The following is a 16,201-nucleotide window of genomic DNA, read 5'->3' on the forward strand; positions in this document are numbered from 1 at the left end:
CCGGCCTGGCTAAACAGGGAGCTAGTGTTGCAACTTAGGGAAAAAAAGAGGATCTATGGCCTTTGGGTGGAAAGGCAGGCCACTCAAGAGGACTACAAAGAGGTAGTGAAACTATGTAGGGAAAAAGTCAGGAGGGCCAAAGCCCAGCTGGAACCAAACCTGGCTTCTGTTGTCAAGGACAACAAATGTAGTTTCTATAAATATATTAGCAATAAGAAGAGGACTAAGGATTATCTCTGTCCTCTAGTAGATGGGGCCAGCAACATAGTGACCAAGGATGAGGAAAAGGCTGAAGTACTTAATGCAGTCTTTCACAGAATCACAGAATCAAAGAATCACAGAATCTTACTGGTTGGAAGGGACTTTTGAGATCATCGAGTCCAACCACATAAAAAAAAAAACAAAAAAAAAACCAAACCACAACACACCACACAAAAAAAAAAAAGCACCCACCTACTAAACTCCACACCCACAACCCCACACACAACATCCCACCACAAACCAATAATCTTGGGCACTAGAGCATGCCCTGAAGAGCCATGTCTACACGTTTCTTAAATACCTCCAGGGATGGTGACTCCACCACCTCCCTGGGCAGGCTGTTCCAGTGCCTGACCACTCTTTCAGTAAAGTAATTCTTCCTAGTATCTAATCTAAATCTCCCTTGCCGCAGCTTCCTACCATTTCCTCTGGTCCTGTCGCTATTCCCTTGGGAGAAGAGGCCAACCCCTGCCTCTCTACAGTTTCCTTTCAGGTAGCTGTAGAGGGCAATGAGGTCTCCCCTCAGCCTCCTCTTCTCCAAACTAAACATGCCCAGCTCCCTCAGCCTCTCCTCATAGGACTTGTTCTCCAGACGCCTCACCAGCTTGGTGCTTCTCCTCTGGACACGCTCCAGCACTTCAATGTCTTTCCTGTAGTGAGGGGCCCAAAACTGAACACAGTACTCGAGGTGAGGCCTCACCAGTGCCGAGTACAGAGGCACAATGACTTCCCTACTCCTGCTGGCCACGCTATTCCTGATACAAGCCAGGATGCTATTGGCCTTCTTGACCACCTGGGCACACTGCTGGGCACTTTGCCTCAGTCTTCAGCAGTAGGACCAGTTGTTCCCTGAGTACCCAGACCCCTGAGCTAGAAGACAGGGATGGGGAGCAGAATGAAGCCCCTGTAATCCAAAGAGAAACGGTGAGGGACCTGCTTCAGCACCTGGAGGTGCACAAATCTATGGGGCCAGATGGGATCCACCCAAGGGTATTGAAAGAGCTGGCGGAAGTGCTCACCAGGCCACTTTGCATCATTTATGAGCTGTCCTGGACGACCGGGGAGGTCCCAGCTGACTGGAGGTTAGCAAATGTGACACCCATGCACAAGAAGGGCCGGAAGGAGGATCCGGGGAACTACAGGCCGGTCAGTGTGACCTCGGTGCCTGGGAAGGTCATGGAACAGATCCTCCTCAGTGCCATTACACGGCACATGCAGGAGAACAGGGTGATCAGGCCCAGTCAGCATGGGTTTGTGAAGGGCAGGTGATGCCTATGAAACCTAATATCCTTCTGTGATAAGGTGACCCACTTAGTGGATGAGGGAAACGCTGTGGATGTTATCTACTTGGATTTTTGCAAAGCGCTTGACACTGTTTCCTACAGCATTCTCCTGGAGAAACTGGCTGCTCGTGGTCTGGACAGGTGTACTCTTTGCTGGGTAAAAAACTGTCTGGATGGCCGTGCCCAGAGAGTGGTGGTAAATGGAGTTCAATCCAGTTGGTGTCCGGTCACATGTGGTGTCCCCCAGGGCTCGGTGCTGCGGCCGGTTCTCTTTAATATCTTTATCAATGATCTGGATGAAGGGATCGAATGCACCCTCAGTAAGTTCGCAGATGACACTAAACTGGGCGGACGTGTTGATCTGCTTGAGGGTAGGTTGGCTCTGCAGAGGGATCTGGACAGGCTGGACCGATGGGCTGAGACCAATGGTATGAGGTTCAACAAGGCCAAGTGCCGGGTCCTGCACTTGGGTCACAACAACCCCATGCAGCGCTACAGGATTGGGGCAGAGTGGCTTGAAAGCAGCCCGGCAGAAAAGGACCTGGGGGTGTTGGTGGACAGCCAGCTGAATATGAGCCAGCAGTGTGGCCAGGTGGCCAAGAAGGCCAACAGCATCCTAGCCTGTATCAGGAATAGTGTGGTGAGCTGGACTAGGGAAGTGATCATCCCCCTGTACTCGGCACTGGTGAGGCCCCACCTCGAGTACTGCGTTCAGTTTTGGGCCCCTCGCTACAAGAGGGACATTGAGGTGTTGGAGCGTGTCCAGAGAAGGGCTACAAAGCTGGTGAGGGGTCTGGAGGACAAACCTTATGAAGAACGACTGAGGGAGCTGGGCTTGTTTAGCCTGGAGAAGAGGAGGCTGAGGGGAGACCTTATCAGCCTCGACAACTACCTGAAAGGTGGTTGTAGAGAGATAGGGGCTGACCTCTTCTCCCTGGTGACAAGTGATAGGACGAGAGGAAACGGGTTCAAGTTATGTCAGGGGAGGTTTAGATTGGATATTAGGAAACATTTTTTCACTGAAAGGGTTATTAAACATTGGAATAGGCTGCCCAGGGAGGTGGTGGATTCACCATCCCTGGAGGTGTTTAAAAAAAGGGTAGATGGGGCACTTAGGGACATGGTTTAGAAGTGGCTTTTGTCAGGGTAGGTTAAAGGTTGGACTTGATGATCTTAAAGGTCCCTTCCAACCTCAGCAATTCTATGCTTCTATGACTGAGTGCACCCTCAGCAAGTTTGCCGATGAGACCAAGGTGTGTGGTGCGGTTGACATGCTGGAGGGAAGGGATGCCATCCAGAAGGACCTGGAGAGGCCTGGCAGGAGGGCCCATGTAAACCTCGTGAAGTTCAAGCAGGCCAAGCGCAAGGTCATGCACGTGGGTCACGGCAATCCCAATCCCAAATTCAGGTTGGGCAGAGAATGGCTTGAGAAGAGGCCTGAGGAGAGGGACTTGGGGGTGCTGGTGGATGAGAAGCTCAAGATGAGCGGGCAGTGTGCGCTGGAAGGCCAGCAATCCAACGGCATAATGGGCTGCGTCCAAAGAAGCAGGACCAGCAGGTGGAGGGAGGTGACTCTGCCCCTCTGCTCTTCTCTCGTGAGACCCCACCTGGAGTACTGCGTCCATCTGTGGAGTTCCCAACAGAAGAAGGACATGGCCCTGTTGGAGGAGGGCCAGAGGAGGGCCACGAAGACGATGAGGGGGCTGGAGCCCCTCTGCTGTGAGGACAGGCTGAGAGAGTTGGGGTTGTTCAGCCTGGAGGAGAGAAGACACCAGGGAGACCTTATAGCAGCTTTCCAATGTCTGAATGGTGCCTCCATGAAAGTTGGAGAGGAACTTTTTACAAGGGCACGTAGTGATAGGAGGAGGGGTAATGGCTTCACACGGGATGCAGGTAGATTGAAATGAGATATGAGAAATACATTTTTCCCTCTGAGGGTGGTGAGACACTGGAACACGTTGCACAGGGCAGCTGGGAAGGCCCCATCCCTGGAGGTGTTCAAGGCCAGGCTGGGTGGGGCTTTGAGCAACCTGGTCTGGTGGGCGGTGTCCCTGCCCATGGCAGGGGGTTGGAATTAGATGATCTCTAAGGTTCAGGTAATATACACAAACTTGAACATAGGAAGTGCCATCTAAACATGAGGAGGAACTTCTTGCCTGTGAGGGTGGCAGAGCACTGGAAGAGAGTGCCCAGAGACAGTGTGGCATCTCCGTCTCTGGAGACATTCAAACCCCACCTGGATGTGTTCCTGTGCCACCTGCTGGTGGTCAACAAGTGACCCTGCTTTGGCAGGGGGGTTGGACTAGATGATCTCCAGAGGTCCCTTCCAACCCCTGTCATTCTGGGATTCTGGGATTCTGGGATTCTGTCCCTACTAATGTAAACCACTCTATGATTCCAGAACCCCAGCCAGCAACTAGGATCCCGCAGCCGCGTGCTAACTCCTGCCATGGCAGGATGGGAAAGAGAATCAGAAGTATAAAAGTGAAAAGAGACATGGGTTGAGATAAAGACAGTTTAATAGGTAGAGCAAGAGCTGAAAAGATCTGCCATTTCCTTGGAAGAGAAGGCAAGGCTTTTTCAGTGGGAGGGTGGTCAAGTAGTGGAGTTGGGAGTGCAGGGAGGTTTTGGAGACTCCATCCTTGGAGATACTGAAAAGCTGACTTGACATGGTTGTGGAGAGCCTCCTCGAGATGACCCCGTTTTAGAAGTCTGTGTTGAAGCAGATGATCTCCAGAGGTTTCTTGTGCAGTCAATGATTGTGTTTGCTGTGATTCTGCCTGCTGTGCTGGCCACGGTGTCATGCTGGGGAGGAGAGCTGTTGAAGTGTAGACAAGAAATTATCCATGAGCCAACAATGTGCCCTTGTTGCCAAAAAGGCCAAGGGAATCCTGGGCTGCATAGGGAAGAGTGTGGCCAGTAGGTCAAAGGAGGTCATTCTCCCCCTCTACTCTGTGCTGCTGAGGCCACAACTGGAATACTGCATCCAGTTTTGGGCTCCCCAGTTCAAGAGAGACAGGGAAGTACTGGAGCGGGTCGAGCGTAGGGCAACTAAGATGATTGAGGGACTGGAGCATCTCCCTTACGAGGAAAGGCTGAGAGAGCTGGGACTCTTTAGCCTGGAGAAGAGAAGGCCGAGGGAAGACCTTATTATGGCATATAAGTATCTAAAGGGTGGGTTGAAGGAGGATGGTGCCAGACTCTTTTCATTGGTTCCCAGTGACAGGACGAGGGGCAACGGGCACAAGTTAGAACATAGGAAGTTCCATTCAAATACAGGGAAAACCTTCTTTACAGTGAGGGTGACAGAGCACTGGAACAGGCTGCCCAGGGAGGGTGTGGAGTCCCCTTCTCTGGAGATTTTCAAGACTCGCCTGGATGCAGTCCTGAGTAATGTGCTCTAGGCAATCCTGCTTTAGCAGGGGAGTTGGACTAGATGATCTCTAGAGGTCCCTTCCAACTCTGAAGTTTCTGTGATTCTGTGATTCTGTGAAGTGCACGCTGCCATGGGGAGCTTGTGTGAGAGTCTTGGGTAGAAGTGCATTAACATGTCCAAGCTTTGTTTGGTCAAGTGAAGGTCTTGCGTCAGGTTCTGGAAGCTCCCCTGTTCTGCCCTGTGCTGTTTTTATTTGCTGGGGACATACTTCCTAAGAGAGATCCTGTAGCCCTTTTCCAGGCACCCTAATGGTCTCTGTAGCCCTGGCCTTGTGTTGGGTGAGGTTGGAAGAACCTTGTGAGAAGAAAGGAAGTGGAGGCGTCTTAGGCTGCGATGCAAGAGAACTTTATTGAGGGAGAAGATTGCAAAGGCAGAGGTGCTAAGGGGAAGGGAGATGGTCTGAGGTGTTAGTAGGGCAAGCATCAGGCGAAGTCCCTTGAGTGCAGTAGATCTTGCCGAAGCACCGAGGTCTTCTTGGCCCGCAGTGGGAGTGGCATAGTGGAGATCATTGGCGGGCTTTGGCTTGTCCGTGAGTGGTTTCAGCGGAGAGTAGTGGACAGAGAAGAAGGGGAGATGCAAAGAAGGAAGTGGGAGAAGAGGAGGAAGTGCATGGGCTGTGGTTCCAGGCAGTTGGTGCTGGCCTTTCCCTGTTTCCTTGGTGCCTTGAGAGCATGATCCGTGGCCAGCAGGTCTGTGTGCTAGGAAGGGCCCGGAGGTGTGTCCTCCGTCCATGCTGTTGGTTCAAGTTTGCCATGGTTGGTGTCAGGGGTGGTGGCGATGGCCCTTAGCAGGGGTAGCAGCCTCTTCTGCCACTGTAGCAGCCAAGGCCTCCCAAGCCAAAGCCGTAGCCATAGCCGAAGCCGCCGGAGGAGACGGGCACTCCCTGGGCGCTGAGTTCGTTGCCCACGGCAGCGGATGCAGAGGATCCGACAAAGGTGCTCTGGGGGAAGGAGCTGAGGATGGGTCCTGGCAGGGTGACCACCACAGTGGGTGGCTGGATGACGACGCGGGAGGCCTCGCACTGCCTGACGCAGGGCTCGTTGCAGCTGTTAGCCAGCGGGGTGGGTCCGCAGGGGCTGCAGAGGTCGTTGCAGGCCATGTGTGTGGTGTGGAGTTTCCCTGGAAGAGAGGGTGTTGAGAAAGGTGAGGGTGGTGGGGGTGTGAGAGTCGATGTTGGAGGAGGGCGAGGGAGTGTGGAGGCTGGTGTGGGGTTGTGGCGAGTGTGGTGGTGGGGAGGAATGAGGGCTGTTGGGGCTGTGGGCAGAGCGTGGTGGAGGAGAGGGGCCAGGTGGGTGAGGAGAAGGAGGGTCAGGGGGTTGAGGCTCACCTTGTTGAGGGTGGAGGAGAAGGCGTGAGGAGAAGTATGTGAGGGAGAGAGGCGCTGGGCCGGCTTTTATGCTGGTCGTGGAGGGGTGGGACAGGCTTTGCGCATGATGGTTTTCTGCAGGAAGCAGCTCTTGCATGCCACAGCCTGGCGAGTAATGAGGTGGGGTGTCATTTCCTTCCCACATCACTCCCTTTTCGTGTCCTCCACTTGAGGACGTGTCCAGTTGGCACCGCCGGCAGCTTTCAAGTTCCAATATTAGAGGCCAAAGACTTGGTTTTGTTGTCGCTTGTGAGGTCGAACAGAAGACGGGACTAAAGCATAGGAGAGGTGGGGTGTTTTCAGTGAGGTCATGCCGTGGCACTGGTGTGGTGTGGTTTGTGGGTGTGTTGCGAAGAGGGGCCCCCGTTTCCTCGCAGCCCTGTCTGTTGTGCACTTTGATGGTGTGGCAGTCATGAGGTGCTGCCCCTTCCCCTGCATTTGCTCCATCCCGGCCTTGATCCCAGCTGACTACAGCTGTCTTTGAGGCTGGCTTTTCCCGTTGGGTGTGTTTTGTGGGTGCCTTGGTGCCCCTCTTGTTGGTAAGTATAAGAGAGAAAGGCCTCTTTGCTTCACCTTGGTTCTTTGAAATGTTATGGAGCTGGTCATATTGAGTACCATCACATGGCACATACAGGACACCCAGGTGATGAGGCCCAGTCAGCGTGGCTTTATGAAGAGTCCTGCTGGCCTAACCTGATCTCGTCCTTTGACAAGGAGAGCCGCTTAGCGGGTGGATGAGGGCAGGGCTGTGGATGTTGTTAAGCCTGACTTTACTAAAGCCTTTGACACTGTTTCTCACATTATTCTGCTGCAGAAAGTGCCTGCTCATGGCTCTGATGGGCATACTCTTGACTGCCTAAAAAACCGTTTGGGTGGCCATGCCCAAAGAGTTGTGGCGAATGGAGTTAAATTCAGTGTGGTGGCTGGTCAGAAGATGTGTTCCTCAAGGCTGAGTATTGGGGCCACTTCTGTTTAATATCTTTATCAACGATGTGGACGACGGGATCGAGTGCACCCTCATTAAGTTCGCTGGTGACCCATATTGGGTGGGTTTGTTGATGTGCCTGAGGGTGGATGGTTCTACAGAGGGATGTGGACAGGCTGGATCAAGTGGCCGAGGCCAATGTTATGAAGTTCAACAAGGCTGAGTGCTGGGTCCTGCACTTGGGTCACAACAATTCCTTGCAACGCTAGCGCTTGTCAAGCACTGGAAGAGGCTGGCCAAGGAAATGGTTGACTCACCATCACTGGAGGTCTGTAGAAGACAGTAGGCTTGGCACTTAGGGACACTTTAGTGGTAGACTTGGTAGGGTTAGATTAAGGGTGGGATTCAATGATCTCAAGGGTCTTTCCAAACCCCAGTGATTCTATGAGTTTATGAAGGCCATGGACATAGCGGAGCAAGTCAAGTGCACAGCCACAAAGGCGCTGAAGGGACTGGAGCACCCTTCCTCCGAGGAGAAGCTGAGCGAGCTGGGAGGTTTATCAACCAGGAGGCAAGGACCTGAAGGGGAGGTGTCATCGATGTCTCTGAATCCTGAATGGCATGTATGGGAGATGAACTCCAGCTGGCAAGTAGGACCACACAGCCACTCGCTCATTTCCACCACGGTGGCATAGGGAAGCGAATCAGAAGAGGAAAAGAGAAAAAATGTGTGCGTTGAGAAAAAGAGCGGTATAAGTAAAGCAAAAGCTGTGCATGCAAACAAAGCAAACCAAGGAATTGCTTCACTACCTCCCATGGGCAGGCAGGAATTCAGCCGTCTGCAGGAAAGCAGGGCTTCATCATGCGTGATGTTTTCTTGGAATGACAAATGTCATAACTCCCAAAGTGCCCCCTCCTCCTTTCTTCTTCCCCCAGCATTATGAATTGAGCATAACGTCACTACGGCATGCACTCTCCCTTTGGTGAGTTCTGGTCAACTGTCCCGGCCGTGTCTCCTCTCAGCATTTTGTGCACTCCGAGCATACTTGCTGGTGGGGCGGTGCGAGGAGCAAAAAAGGCCTTGAGTGCTTAGCGAGAACTGAAAACAGTAGTGGGCTGTCAACGGCATTCTCATTCCAAATGCAAAACAGAGCACTCTACCAGCTACTAGTGAGAAAGTCAACTGTATCCCAGGTGAACCGATGAGAAGAGGGAATGAGGACAGGGGAGTGAGACTCTTCTCAGGGTGCCCATGGCCAGGGCAAGTGTGAACGGAGAAAGATGAAAAGACATGCCATTTCTTTGGAAGAGAAGGCAAGGCTTTTTCAGTGTGAAGGTGGTTAAGAAGGGGAACCATTTCTTCAGAGGAGTGTTGGAGACTGCATGCTTGGAGATACTGAACACCTGACTGGACATGGTGCTGAACAAGGTGCTCCAGCTGAGCCCGTGTGGGCAGACTGGGTGGAAGTAGATGGTGTCCAGATCCTCATGCAAAGATTCAGTTTGTTGTGATTCTACCTGTTGTGGTGGCCAGGGGGTCGTATTGGGGAAGAGAGTTGGTGAAGTGTGTGCTGCCATGGGGAGCTTGTGCCAGAAGGTTGGTTCGAAGTGCAGAGGGGGAAAAGAATTTTGGGGCAGGAGTTAGCAGGGCTCATTGACCGGTCTTTAAACTAGCTATGAGGGGGGAAGGGGAGATAACTGGGCCTGTCAAGATTAAACCTTAGGAAAGCATGCCATGCTTTGAAGGAGACCACATTAGTGAGGACTCCCACTCTGACATTTCATCAGAGAAAGGTGATAGATGTTTAGAAATTACTGCTAGAGAACATTGGGAAAACCCTTTCCTAGAAGGGGAAAAGGGTACTAGGCTAAGAGTTAACAAAGCTCATGGACAGAGCTTTAAGCCGAAAGTTAAGGGGGAAGGGGATAAAACCAGGCCTGCTGGTAATGAACCGGAGTGTCAAGGGCCAAAGATGGGGGTGAAATCAGTAGCCCAGGTCAAGTGCATCTACGCTAATGCACGTAGCATGGGCAACAAACAGGATGAGCTATACGCCATTGTGCAGCAGGACAACTGCGACATAGTCACCATCACGGAAACGTGGTGGGATGATGGTCATGACTGGAATGCTGCAATGAGTGGCTATAAGTTCTTCAGAAGGAATAGGCAAGGAAGGAGGGAGGGGTGTGTGGCTCTGTACATTAGGGAGTTGTTTGACTCTATAGAGATAGACTCCAGTGATGAAGAAGTTGAGTGTTTATGGGTAAGGGTGAAAGGGAAGGCTAACAAAGGTGATTTTGTGCTGGGAGTCTGCTATAGACCACCCAACCAGGATGAGCAGGTTGATGAGGTATTCTATAAGCGGCTGGCTGCAGTCTCGCAAACGCCAGCCCTTGTTCTAGTTGGGGACTTCAACTTACCAGACATCTGCTGGAAATATAACACAGCAGAGAGCAGGCAGGCTAGGAGGTTCCTCGAGTGTATGGAGGATAACTTCCTGACACAAATGGTAGGTGAGCCTACCAGGGGAGGTGCCTTGCTAGACCTACTGTTCACAAACAAAGAAGGGCTAGTGGGGGACGTGGAGGTCGGAGGCCGTCTTGGGCTTAGTGACCATGAAATGGTTAAGTTTTCCATCCATAGTGAGGTAAGGAAGGGGGTTAACAAAACCTCCATCTTGGACTTCCGGTGGGCAGACTTTAGCCTGCTCAGAACCCTGGTTGGGAGAGTCCCGTGGGAGGTAGTCCTGAGAGACAAAGGAGCCCAGGAAGGCTGGATGCTCTTTAAGAGGGAAATCCTAAAGGCCCAGGAGCAGGCTGTCCCCATGAGGCGCACAATTAAAGGGCGGGGAAAATGGCCGGCCTGGATGAACAAAGAGCTCTTGATGGGACTTAAGGAAAAAAGGAAGGTTTACCACCTTTGGAAGAGGGGACAGGCAACTCAGGAGGAGTACAGAGATCGTGTTAGGTCATACAGAGAAAAAATCAGGAAGGCAAAAGCCCAGCTGGAACTCAACCTGGCAATTAACATAAGGGACAACAAAAGAAGTTTCTATAAATACATCAACAAAAAGAGAGTGACAGAGAATGTCCATCCCTTACTGGATGCGGGGGGAAACCTTGCAACCAAGGACGAGGAGAAGGCTGAGATACTTAATGCCTTCTTTGCCTCTGTCTTTAATAGTCAGACCAGCTACCCCCAGGGTGTTCAGCTTCTTGGGCTGGAAGATAAGAACGGAGAACAGGACAACTCCCCTGTAATCCAGGAGGAAGTAGTTAATGATTTGCTTTTGCACCTGGACATGCATAAGTCTATGGGGCCGGGCGGGATTCACCCAAAAGTTCTCAGGGAGCTGGCAGGAGAGCTCACCAAGCCTCTCTCCATTATCTATCAACAATCCTGGTCAACAGGAGAGGTGCCAGATGACTGGAGGGTGGCCAATGTGACGCCCATCTGCAAGAAGGGCCGGAAGGAGGATCCCGGAAACTACAGGCCTGTCAGCCTGACCTCTGTAGCGGGAAAGATCATGGAGAGGATCATCTTGAGTGAGCTCTCAAGGCAAGTGCAGGGCAGCCAAGGGATCAGGGCCAGCCAGCATGGGTTTAGGAAAGGGAGGTCCTGCCTGACCAACTTGATCTCTTTCTATGACCATGTGACCCGCTTTCTCGATGAGGGCAAGGCTGTGGATGTTGTCTACCTGGACTTTGGTAAGGCCTTCGACACCGTCCCCCACGGCATTCTCCTGGAGAAACTGGAGAATCATGGCATAGACAAGTGTACCCTCCGCTGGATAAAAAACTGGCTGGATGGCCGTGCCCAGAGAGTTGTGCTTAATGGAGCAAAATCTGGTTGGCGGCCGGTCATCAGTGGTGTCCCTCAGGGCTCAGTCTTGGGGCCAGTCTTGTTCAATATCTTTATTGATGATCTAGACAAGGGGATTGAATGCACCCTCAGTAAGTTTGCGGATGACACCAAACTAGGTGGGAGTGTTGATCTGCTTGAGGGTCGGAAGGCTTTACAGAGGGATCTAGACAGGTTGGATCAATGGGCCAAGGCCAATGGGATGAGGTTTACTAAGGCCAGGTGCCGGGTCCTGCATTTTGGTCACAACAACCCTGGGCAACGCTACAGGCTTGGGGAAGAGTGGCTGGAAAGCTGCCCGGCAGAAAAGGACCTGGGAGTGTTAGTGGACAGCCGGCTTAACATGAGCCAGCAGTGTGGCCAGGTGGCCAAGAGGGCCAATGGCATCCTGGCTTGTATCAGGAATAGCGTGGCCAGCAGGAGTAGGGAAGTCATCGTGCCTCTGTACTCGGCACTGGTGAGGCCTCACCTCGAGTACTGTGTTCAGTTTTGGGCCCCTCACTACAGGAAAGACATTGAAGTGCTGGAGTGTGTCCAGAGGAGAGTCACCAAGCTGGTGAGGGGTCTGGAGAACAAGTCCTGTGAGGAGAGGCTGAGGGAGCTGGGCATGTTTAGTTTGGAGAAGAGGAGGCTGAGGGGAGACCTCATTGCCCTCTACAGCTACCTGAAAGGAAACTGTAGAGAGGCAGGAGTTGGCCTCTTCTCCCAAGGGAATAGCGACAGGACCAGAGGAAATGGTATGAAGCTGCGGCAAGGGAGATTTAGATTAGATATTAGGAAGAATTACTTTACTGAAAGAGTGGTCAGGCACTGGAACAGCCTGCCCAGGGAGGTGGTGGAGTCACCATCCCTGGAGGTATTTAAGAAATGTGTAGACATGGCTCTTCAGGGCATGCTCTAGTGCCCAAGATTATTGGTTTGTGGTGGGATGTTGTGTGTGGGGTTGTGGGTGTGGAGTTTAGTAGGTGGGTGCTTTTTTTTTTTTTTTTTTGTGTGGTTGGACTCGATGATCTCAGAGGTCCCTTCCAACCAGTAAGATTCTGTGATTCTGTGATTATTATGTGCAAGACTTTGTTTGGGCAAGTGAAGGGCTTGTGTAAGGTTCTGGGAGCTTCGCCGTGCTGCCCTGTGCTGTTGTTGTTGCTGGGGCCATAGTTCCTACGAGAGGTCTTCTAGCCCTTTTCCACCCACCCCGATGGTCTCTGTAGCCCTGGCCTTGTGTTGGGTGAGGTTGAAAGAGCCTTGTGAGAGGAAAGGAAGTGGAGGCGTTTGAGGCTGAGATGCAAGAGAACTTTATTGAGGGAAAAGATTGCAAAGGCAGAGGTGCTACGGGGAAGGGAGATGGTCTGAGGTATTAGTAGGGCAACCATCAACCAAAGTCCCCTGCAAGAGAGAGATCAGCTACGAGGGGTGGTGGCGATGGCCCTTAGCAGGGGTAGCAGCCTCTTCTGCCACCGTAGCAGCCAAGGCCTCCCAAGCCGTAGCCGTAGCCGAAGCCGAAGCCGCCGGAGGAGATGGGCACTCCCTGGGCGCTGAGTTCATTGCCCACGGCAGCGGATGCGGAGGATCCGACAAAGGTGCTCTGGGGGAAGGAGCTGAGAATGGGTCCTGGCAGGGTGACCTGCACGGTGGAAGGCTGGATGACGACGCGGGAGGCCTCGCACTGCCTGACGCAGGGCTCGTTGCAGCTGTTAGCCAGCGGGGTGGGTCCGCAGGGGCTGCAGAGGTTGTTGCAGGCCATGTGTGTGGTGTGGAGTTTCCCTGGAAGAGAGGGTGTTGAGAAAGGTGAGGGTGGTGGGGGTGTGAGGATCGGTGTTGGAGGAGGGCGAGGGAGTGTGGAGGGCTGTTGTGGTGCTGTGGGGAGCGTGGCAGTGGGGAGGCGTGAGGGCTGTTGAGGCTGTGGGCAGAGCGTGGTGGAGGAGAGGGGCCAGGTGGTTGAGAAGAAGGAGGGTCATGGGGTTGAGACTCACCTTGTCGAGGGTGGAGGATAAGGCGTGAGGAGAAGTGTGTGAGGGAGAGAGGCGCTGGTCCTGCTTTTATGCTGGTCGTGGAGGGGCGGGACAGGCTTGGCGCATGACGGTGTTTTTCAGCAATGAGTCATTCCGTGCTGCAGCCACTCAAGGAATGATGTGCGTTGCGTTTTCCTTACCATAACAGCCCCTTTTCATCTTCTCCTCATGTCCATCTCACCCTAGTGGCAGCTTTTAAGTTAGAGTAAGTAGTTTGAGGGATGTGCATGCATGCAGCGTTTCAGGGTATTCAGGAGACATGGCCAAAGCATACCAGAGGTGGTGTGTCATAAGTGAGGTCATTTTGTGTCAGTTGTGTGGTGTGGTTTGTGGTTGCGTTGTGAATAGGGGGCTGGCTTGACAGGCTGGCCTGGGCTTTGGAGGGGTGCCAGGCATTCGGCGCTGCCCCAAGGTCAGTGAAGACGTAGTGGGAGGAGGTGCTCCAGGCACTGGAGCAGAGATTTCCCTGCATCTCGTTTTGAAGACCATGGTCAAGCATGTTGTAGATATGCAGCCCATGGCGGTCAATGGTGGAGCAGATATCTACCTAGAGCCTGTGGAGGAACCCCCGCCGAAGCAGGTGGATTCCCAAAGGAGGCTTTGATCCCATGGAGAGAAACCAGTGCTGGAGCAGGTCTTTTGGCAATAAACTCGTTAAAGTTCTGCATCCCAGCATGAGATGCCTCCACTTCCTTTCTTTTCCCAAGGCTCTTCCAACCTCATGCAACACAAAGCCAGGGCTCGGGAGGCAACTGGCGTGAGTGCGAAAAGGGCTACAGGACCCCTCTTAGGAAGTATGTCCCCAAGAACAGCAGCACAGGGCAGCACAGGGGGGCTTCCAGAACCTGACACAAGCCCTCCACTTGACCAAACAAAGCCTTTGCAATACTAAGGCACTTTGAACCACCATTCTGACAAAGGCTCCCCATGGCAGCACACGCTTCACTAACTCTCTCCCCCAGCACCACCCCTTGGCCAGCACAGCAGGCAGAATCACAGCAAACAGAATCATCGACTGCATAAGGAACCTCTGGACATCATCTACTTCAACCCAAACTTCTCAAAGGGGTCGCCTCCAGCAGGCTCTACAGGACCACATCCAGTCAGGTTTTCACTATCTCCAAGGATGGAGACTCCAACACCTCCCAGTGCAATCTTTTTCCCACTGCTTGACCAGCCTCATGCTGAAAAAGGCTTGCCTCCTCTTCCAAGGAAATGGCACAACTTTTCATCTTTCTCCATTAACACATTCCCTGGCCGTGGGTGCCCATGGGAAGAGTCCGACTCCCTTGCATTTGGGGTGAGAATGCTGTCAACAGCCCATTAGAGGTTTTGGTTGTTGTAAGTACTCAAGGCTTTTTCTGCTCCTCATACCGCCCAACCAGCAAGTAGGCTGGCAGTGCGCAAGAACTTTGGAGGTGACATGGCCCATACAGCTGACCCTAGCTGACCAAAAGGATAGTCCATGCCATATGACATCATGCTCAGTATAAAATGCTGGGGAAGAAGAAAGAACAGGTGGACGTTTGGTGTTATGAGGTTTCTATTCCCAAGAAAACAGGACGCCTCATGAAGATTTGGTTTTCTGGACCCCGATCCGAGGCATAAGCCGGCAGTTTCTCCAGCAGAATGCTGTGGGAAATGGCATGAAAGACTTTTCTAAAGCCCAGGTTACCAACATCCACGGCCTTTCCCTCATGCTTTGTAAAACGCTTTTGTACCAAGCCCTCAAACAAGAGAAGCACTAAGACACCCACAGAACACATGCAGGGAGAAAGGCCAGGCCTAAAGACAGGCTGAGTGAGCTGGCAGCAGCGCAGGGAGGGAGCGAATGCCATGGAAGGGGCAGCACCTCACGCCTGCAACACCATCAAAGTTTCAACCACCCTGGCAGGGCTGCAAGAAAATGAGGCCCCCTCTTCAAAACGCAACCACAAACCACACCACAGGACTGCCGTGGGATGACCTCACTGAAGACACCCGACCTCTCTATGCTTTGGTGGCGTCTGCTGAATTCCGTGACACAGCATCCATCCAAACCCTCCCAACTACCTACACTCACTTAGAAGCTGCTGCCAGGGCCAAATGGAGACGACCTCAAGAGGATGACATGAAAAGGGACTGTTGTGGGAAGGAAGACACACCCCATGTCATTACTTGAGTGCCTGTACCATGCAAGAGCTGCTTGGTGAAAAAAAAGTCATGCACCAAGCCTGTCCCGCCCCTCCAGGACCAGCATAAAAGCCGGCCCAGTGCCTCTCTCCCTCACACACTTCTCCTCACGCCTTCTCCTCCACCCTCAACAAGGTGAGCCTCAACCCCCTGACCCTCCTTCTCCTCACCCACCTGGCCCCTCTCCTCCACCATGCTGTGCCCACAGCCTCAGCAGCCCTCACGCCTCCACTCTGTCACGCTCCCCACAGCCCCACACCAGCCCTCCACACTCCCTCGTCCTCTTCCAACACTGACCCTCACATGCCCATGACCCTCACCTTTCTCAGCACCCTCTCTTCCAGGCATCCTCCACACCACAGACATGGCCTGCAATGACCTCTGCGGACCCTGCGGACCCACCCCGCTGGCTAACAGCTGCAACGAGCCCTGCGTCAGGCAGTGCGAGGCCTCCCGCGTCGTCATCCAGCCTCCCGCCGTGCAGGTCACCCTGCCAGGACCCATCCTCACCTCCTTCCCTCAGAGCACCTTTGTCGGATCCTCTGCATCCGCTGCCGTGGGCAATGAACTCAGCGCCCAGGGAGTGCCCATCTCCTCTGGCGGTTTCGGCTTCGGCTACGGCTATGGCTTGGGAGGCCTTGGCTGCTACGGTGGCAGAAGAGGCTGCTACCCCTGCTAAGGGCCATCGCCACTAACCCTGGCACCAGCCACCCTGGCACAAGCCACGGCTTGCATTGAAGACGCACTTCTAGGTAGTTGCTGGCACAGGATTGTATCGTCCATGGCTCCTCCTCTCAAGACAGCAAGCAAGGGAGGAGGGAAGGGGCAAGCCCAAGCTGTCTGCAACCATGGCCCATGTACCTCCTCCTCTTCTCCCACTTCCTTCT

At 53.1% G+C, this 16,201-nt stretch overlaps 2 protein-coding genes across 2 annotated transcripts; one reads left to right on the plus strand and one right to left on the minus strand.

Annotated features, from left to right (window-relative positions):
• Positions 1 to 5,764: 5,764 nt before the first annotated feature.
• LOC141738741 (feather keratin-like) lies at positions 5,765 to 6,079 on the minus strand. Its single transcript, XM_074574623.1, has one exon. The coding sequence runs from the start codon at positions 6,077 to 6,079 to the stop codon at positions 5,765 to 5,767; it is 315 nt and encodes a 104-aa protein (XP_074430724.1).
• A 7,550-nt stretch (positions 6,080 to 13,629) lies between these two features.
• On the plus strand, positions 13,630 to 15,993 carry LOC141738371 (uncharacterized). Its single transcript, XM_074573564.1, has 4 exons — positions 13,630 to 13,718; positions 13,850 to 13,936; positions 15,373 to 15,449; positions 15,644 to 15,993. The coding sequence occupies exons 1-4, from the start codon at positions 13,630 to 13,632 to the stop codon at positions 15,991 to 15,993; spliced, it is 603 nt and encodes a 200-aa protein (XP_074429665.1).
• Positions 15,994 to 16,201: the final 208 nt, after the last annotated feature.

This window comes from Larus michahellis, chromosome 2 (genome assembly GCF_964199755.1).
Source record: "Larus michahellis chromosome 2, bLarMic1.1, whole genome shotgun sequence".
Taxonomy (NCBI): domain Eukaryota; kingdom Metazoa; phylum Chordata; class Aves; order Charadriiformes; family Laridae; genus Larus; species Larus michahellis.